Source organism: Penaeus vannamei, chromosome 33 (assembly GCF_042767895.1).
Source record: "Penaeus vannamei isolate JL-2024 chromosome 33, ASM4276789v1, whole genome shotgun sequence".
In the NCBI taxonomy this organism is placed as follows: domain Eukaryota; kingdom Metazoa; phylum Arthropoda; class Malacostraca; order Decapoda; family Penaeidae; genus Penaeus; species Penaeus vannamei.
Genome location: NC_091581.1, coordinates 10,301,227 through 10,308,726, shown reverse-complemented (window position 1 = coordinate 10,308,726; position 7,500 = coordinate 10,301,227). Strand labels below are relative to the sequence as shown.

At 38.1% G+C, this 7,500-nt stretch overlaps 1 protein-coding gene across 2 annotated transcripts in view; it reads right to left on the bottom strand.

The window, feature by feature from the left end:
* Positions 1-5,559: 5,559 nt before the first annotated feature.
* Positions 5,560-7,500, bottom strand: part of LOC113810044 (collectin-11) — a 2,233-nt gene continuing 292 nt past the window's right edge. The window contains exons 2-4 of one of the 2 annotated variants that reach the window (XM_027361729.2): positions 7,211-7,378; positions 6,500-6,716; positions 5,560-6,314 (exon numbers count right to left, since the gene is read on the bottom strand). In XM_027361729.2, the coding sequence (XP_027217530.1) occupies positions 6,290-6,314; positions 6,500-6,716; positions 7,211-7,378 (410 nt within the window). In that variant the 3' untranslated portion in view covers positions 5,560-6,289. The remainder of the gene's footprint in view (positions 6,315-6,499; positions 6,717-7,210; positions 7,379-7,500) is intronic. The other variant, XM_027361728.2, reaches the window with a different exon arrangement.

Here is a 7,500-nt window from a genome sequence, read left to right as displayed (position 1 = left end):
GTATATACATTATATATATTTTTTTGTATTTATCCATTCAGTCATATAGACAGAAAGATAGATATTGATGTTATTTTGTGTGCATGTATATATATATATATATATATATATATATATATATATATATATATATATATATATATATATATATATGTGTGTGTGTGTGTGTGTGTGTGTGTGTATATATATATATATATATATATATATATATATATATATATATATATATATATATATATATATATATATATTTACACATATTTAGTGTACATCAGTATGTTCAGTATAGATTTTTTTAATAGAAAAGTGTATTTTTCTGTGTAATCATCAATATCTCAGGTCATTCATCGAAACAAAATGCAATCTGCGTTATTCAGGAACTAACAATATATCAACACTGACAATGCTAATATCCTAGTATCAATTTTACGTCACCATACATTTTGCAATTCAAAGTAATCACAAATTCAGAAGGAAGAAAACGGCAAGACAAAATTTTGTTTGATTTTTTTTTTACATGATAATAAAATAGAAAATATTGAAAGATATAACATTTAAACATAATTTAAACGCAAGCAAATGACAAAGTATTAAGGAATCTCCACTGATCTAAAAAACAAGACTGGATCGAGTTTCTATTGTCAGGAGCTTGAAGCCATGGCGATTTCACGGCGCACAGCGGTCCAGAATCGCCCGTCTACTGACTCCATACCACTCCCCCCCCCCCCCTTCATGAACCTCTACAGTTACTGGACACTACGGTTTATGGCCGGTGCCAACGTGACCTGAGCCCCTGCCTCCAGCGCAAGCAATCCTGACACTTATTGACACTCTTAACGATTACTGTTTATCCAAATGTTAATTCATATATTGTATATGCTCAAAATGTTCATCAGAAATTACCCTATCTATATCACTACTTTTGTAAACAACGTAACTGCTGATATTCGATTTATCAATCATTTGCCAATATTCACCGGCATGCCATCGTACCACGTGGTATGTGTTGTAAACCTCAAATCCAGTACACTTGCCCAACACATGTGAATTGTATGACCACAGGAACGTTGCCAGAACAAACATTTGGATAAATTTCCTTTTTCCCATTTCATTTATGTTCAGTGCCATTTCATTGAAGACCGTACAAAAACGAACTGATATGCCCTCAAAAAGTCAGAGCCGAAGTCTCTCGGTCCTCAGCACCAGCTCGGTCAACACCTCAAGCTCCCTTAGCTACTAGCAAGAAAATAAACGAAGAAACTTTGCTTGAATTTTATTCAACACCAGTTGTACCTCATTACAGCCCGAACCAGGTCAAGACTCTACGTAAAAGGCATCTCAGTTGCAACTAAACAAGTATATAAATTTCATAAGTATGTACCATCTTTACATTGGTTTATGGCCCACTTAAACTCACAAGTAATATAATCTAAATAAGTGATATTGGAAAATATGTATTATCATATAGGGAAACTCGATTTTTGACCAGGAATTCGTGATTCTGGATATTCATATTGGAGGGCCTTAACAGGTGACTTTAGTGGGTCATACAGTATTTTGTCTTTTGTATTTTTGGAGATTCTGATTCATGCAAGTTCACAGCTCGGAAGAGGGAAAACGTTTTAAAGCATCACGCTATCAAATCGCTTCATGTTGGGCATCAGCAAACTCCTAGGCAGCTCTGTTATTAAAGTAAAGGGGGCATCCAGGCCTTGAATTGTAAAGTAGGCCTATTTGAGCAAACTTGGATGCGGATAAACAGAAAAACGGCACAAATTGATATCAAAGTTGCACGATTCTTTACCAGTATCTTTATCGGGCGACACCTAAAATCGCTTAAATGATAGTCTTCATGGAAATAGCTACAAATCGTGATATTATTACATATCTATCAAAATGTTAAAAAGCTGCCACCTATGCCAAGCTGCATACAATGGACCAGAGAAAGGTTTGTCCTTATTTAAACTATAATATTTTGTTTATTTCAAAAAGGTATAACACTTTCATGGGCCGAGCTAGAGGAGGGCTGAAGCCTGCCCTCAAAGATTCTCAAAGTTTTCGTAATATTGCATGTAATTTTATAAACGTAGTAAATGGAAAGTACACGTATTTTATAGCGACTCGGGCAACTACTGAAAGTTTCTTAAAAATTCTCACTTTTGAGTACTGAAAGTTTCTTAGCAGTTTCTTAAATATTTCCCTCCTTTTCCCGCTCGAGAAGTCTTACATTTACGGTAATAGTTTTAGAGAAAATTGATATTTGATGTAGTGACTTCTTTTAAAGAAACAGGAATTACTTTATAATACGAAAAACATTACAAGAAAGCTTAACTAAGAGTTACTTAGATATTTTTTTTCCAGTACTCAAGTTTCTTAATTTTTCAGGAGCTGTATACTGGATACTTTTCTGGACTGTAGCTAATAATAATACCTGTTGAGACAAAGCAGAATATAAACAGAATATTTAGGGAGATTACTGGGTGCTGCATCAAAAATTGAACCATGCTGGTAAACAGAACAACATAAATTCCTTCTAAACTATATATGCATATTGGCCTTTTTTTTTTTTTTTTTTTTTTTTTTTTTTTTTTTTAGATCAGTGTGTGGAGCGTTCTTGGCGGTGACCCTTTCATCAAGGATTCTCAGTCTTCGCTTTCTTCTCTGTCGCTTTTTATAAATGTCCTCTATAACATTCCTTCTTGCTGAAGCCATAAGCAACGCATCCGGTGCCTTGTTTTCCCATTTCAAGAACTATTGGAGGTTCAGTACGACAAATTGTATCTTGGTGCCTTAAGGCCCTCCAATATGGCGACTGTAAAAAAAAAACGCGATTCAACATTTACGTATCAGAGATAATTGGTTGCTCGATCGTCTTTTTTTGAGATCAGTGGGAATCTCTGATTGTATTCTGACATTAATAAAAGTTTAACAATTTTCAGTTCAGTGAATTATTATTTAAACTAAATAAAAGCTAAAAAGATCATTCTCGATACTTTGTACACACCGATGACCTACCTTACCATAAATAACAATGTAGAACGCTTTTTTATGTTTCATTTTTTTTCTAAATGACAAGCATGTCACGTAATATTCATTATTGGAGTTTTCAATTCCCGGACAATTATTCTACCTTCACATCATAGAAAAACGTGCCAAGGTTAACTAACTTATTCAAAGACACTTACGGGAAAAGAAAAGCAACAACATTACGTATCGATTCGAAACCTGTCGTCCCGTTTTCTCACAACCACTCAAAACCGGTTTCATCTACACCTCGCTGGTTGTATTATTGTGATGTCTTCCTTTTAAAATTCAATTGAGCAAATCACCATTTTTTATTGTATTTTTCCATTCTTCCTTTCTTTGCTTCGCCAATTAAATACGAAAAATCGAAACACCAAGGAAAGTTCGTAATTCCAAGGCGCTCGTTCTGCACTCTTTACTAATTTCGCAATGGCACCGCAGATCAATGTTCGCGGGAATCGTGCGTTCAATCCAATATGCACTCAAGTCTGACTCACACTTCCCGAGTGACTCACGCGAATCTAGGACGCAAATTCAAAAGGTTTGAGGGGAGGGGGAGGGGGTGAGTTTGAGGGGATACACACAGAAAAAGAGACAGATAGAGAGAGAGAGGGAGAGGGAGGGAGGAAGAGAGAGAGAAAGAGAGAGAGAAAGAGAGAGAGAAAGAGAGAGAGAGAGAGAGAGAGAGAGAGAGAGAGAGAGAGAGAGAGAGAGAGGGAGAGAGAGAGAGAGAGAGAGAGAGAGAGGGAGAGAGAATAGAGAGAGAGAGAGAGAGAGAGAGAGAGAGAGAGAGAGAGAGAGAGAGAGGGGGAAGGAGGAGATAGATAGATAGATAGATAGATAGATAGATAGAGAGAGAGAGAGAGAGAGAGAGAGAGAGAGAGAGAGAGAGAGAGAGAGAGAGAGAGAGAGAGGGGGGGAGGAGATAGATAGATCGATAGAATGAGAGAGAGAGAGAGAGAGAGAGAGAGAGAGAGAGAGAGAGAGAGAGAGAGAGAGAGAGAGAGAGAGAGAGAGAGAGAGAGGGGGGGGGGGAGATAGATAGATCGATAGAGAGAGAGAGAGAGAGAGAGAGAGAGAGAGAGAGAGAGAGAGAGAGAGAGAGAGAGAGAGAGAGAGAGAGAGAGAGAGAGAGAGAGAGAGAGACACAGACAGACAGAGGGAGGGAAAAGAGATAGATAGCATGTGTTATATGGAAAATAGATATGAAAAATTCAAAGTAGCTAATGGATATATTTTATGGAATATAAGAATAGAGCATACAGCTGGAACAGCTTTACCCGAAAATAGAGGATATATTTAGACCTGGTAAAGAGAAAAGTCTGGTTAAGACATATTAGGCTAATAATAATTCCATTCAGCTTTACAGTTTGTAGTAGCCTTATTTGTGTGAATATTATATATATATATATATATATATATATATATATATATATATATATATATATATATATATATATATATATATATTGTGTGTGTGTGTGTGCATGTATACGTGTGTGTGTGTGTGTGTGTGTGTGTGTGTGTGTGTGTGTGTGTGTGTGTGTGTGTGTGTGTGTGTGTGTGTGTGTGTGTGTGTGTGTGTGTGTGGCAACAACACACCTCATCTCAACTACCTAAATTCTATGATGTATTTGGCTATGACAAGATCCAAAACAACACCATAAAACTCTTTTTATGGACACGGACAGAGTCGCGCTTGACCTACATATCAAAGTAATCTCTAACACCTCGTTGTTGTCTCGTGTTTACATTCCGCGCTCGAGTTTCCACAGACCGAAATCCGAGGCCAGAGACACAGGTCAACCTCACTCGGTGCAGTATGTGTAGAGGAAACACTTGCGAGCAGTTTCGGGTAGAGACGAATGACCGGTTTGATAAAATTGTGCAAGGCCCGACTTAATTGTGCAAGGCCCGAATTAATTGTGCAAGGCCCGACTTAATTGTGCAAGGCCCGAATTAATTGTGCAAGGCCCGACTTAATTGTGCAAGGCCTCGCATAATTTTAACAAACCGGCCGAAAGTTTTGAAATCAGTTTATTTTTCAGACAATTTTTTTTTAATGCAAAGATTAAGACTTAATATGGAATTTATTGAAGTGCATATATTTTAGTTGAAAGAATACGTGCAATGTGCCCATAAGTGATGATATATTAGCATGCAGAATTGGTCATAAGAAAACTTGGAAATGCAATCGCTATCTTATATCTAAAACATGCATAAAGTTCATGTAAGCTGCATGGAACGATCATTGAGACAAATATTAGTAAGAAAGAGAAAACGGTTAATTTAGTATGTCTCTTTAGGTTGGAAAGAACAATCACTAAAATGGAGAATATAGAGAATATATTGATTTTGCAAAAGCGGCCCAACCCAATAGACCTGGAATAGTGGTTCCCAATCTTTTTTTTTCTTCCCCCCCCCCCCCCGGACCAATAAATAAAAATCTCTATGGTCCTGTTAATGTCGTCAACTTTTCAAATTCAGTTATTACGTATAATGGTAGCAACAGCTATAGGGCCAGAACACTACAAGGAAAGATTCCAATTTATTGATATGTGAGATATTTATAGGTACTGCAGGTGAGACGAAATCCGGTTTAGTTCGAAGTCGTAATTTTTACATTGCTCCATATTGCTTGGTGACCATAAGTCCTAGCTTAGGAACCGCTGACCTAGAGTTCAAATCAACAGAGATAGCATATCAAATTAGGCTCTAGTATAGTAGTAACAATTTGCCGCGATAGCCAAATTGTAACTTTACAATGCGAAAAAATAACTGAAATAGCACACATTATCCTGAAAAGTAGCATCTTTCGTTTTTTTATATCTGTAATAAAATGCTTGAATACATATTTCAGGGATGTAGGGACATCAGTAAAACATATTTGTTGATGTACTGACGCATAGCTTTTTTCTCTTTCATTACTTAAAATCTCAATTTTTTTCAACGTTTTGACTCCAGATAAAATTCATGTTATTTCAAGGTAAAACACAAAACAAAACTGACAATCACAAGAGTTACATCACTATACTTTTATTCTATCAAAAATGTAGGAGAAAATAAGATACAAAATAAGATACTAGAATATCTATAGATGACTGGAAAAGGAGACGGTCGCTCAGTATCGATTCCAAACCTCGTGGTCAGCTGCGAATGCGTTCTTAAAACCACCCATAACTGGTTTCGTCTACTTCGCGTCGGTAAGATATTACGTGTTCTCTATAGCGAGGTACTCTCTACAGAACAAAGACAATATCTTACTTCAAGGTCGGTGTTGATGTATTCCACTAAGACAAAATAAGATTTTTTTTTTAGGGATGATGCGTTTTATTTATTCATGAATGTTTTATAGGACTATCTTTTTAAGTAGGCCTGTCTCCCTAGATAACAGCTATGTTTATCACATCTGCAGGTCAGATTATCAGATTACACTGACATTCTTACATATCTGGCCTGTATCGCCCGTCCTTACATGCACTGGCAGATGAAGGCACTATTCAAATGACACTGCTTATCACTCAGACTCGGAAACTTCGCGGTCCACATCTCAAGGCAGTCCTCGTCTCCTTCGGCGTCGTCAGGTTGGTTCTCTCGCCAGCCGGATGTCACGAGGTCTCCTGACAGCCAGCGAAAGGTTCCTTCGGTCTCGAGATCTGATGCTCCGAGCCACAGGTGGGACGGACCCGACTCTGGCGATGAAGGAAGCGGGGAGAAAAGCCATTTTACTCGAGCTATCTTATCTCGTTGTCTCCTGCCAACTCTTGCTCTGCAGTTGATACAGAGATCAATACACAAACATTCTCTTTCTCTCTTTTTTCCTTCTTTCTGGTTATCTGTATATCAATCCATTTGTCTATCTGTCTGTCACTCTCTCTTACCATCTTTTACTCTCTCGCCCCCCCCCCATCTCTCATACCCTCTGTCTGTCTGTCTCTCTCTCTCTTACCCTCTTTCTCTCTCTCTCTCTCTGTCCCTTCTCTCTCTCTCAGTCCCTTCTCTCTCTCTCTCTCGCCCTCTCTGTCTGTCTGTCTCTCTCTTCCTCTCTCTCTTTCGCCCTCTCTGACTGTCTGTCTGTCTGTCTGTCTGTCTCTCTCTCTCTCTCTCTCTCTCTCTCTCTCTCTCTCTCTCTCTCTCTCTCTCTGACAGTCTCACTCATATTAACACGTAAAAGGATGACACTCACTGTACTTCTCAGCCACTACGGCGAGGAGGGCGTTGAGGTGACGTGGCTGGGCCAAGTCTCCTGCCATTCCCTGGCAAAAGGTCCTTGCTTGGGTCCAGGAGAGATGGTGGTTTGTGTGCACGTAAAAACACTCCGACATGACTCGAAAATATGGCGGAGGGCATTCGACTAGAAGGATACAAGAATATACACTTATATATGAAAATATATATGTAAATATATGTAAAGATTACATACAGTTCATCGTTCTATTCAGAGAGAAAAGTGGGAATACTAACGGAAAAAACCTA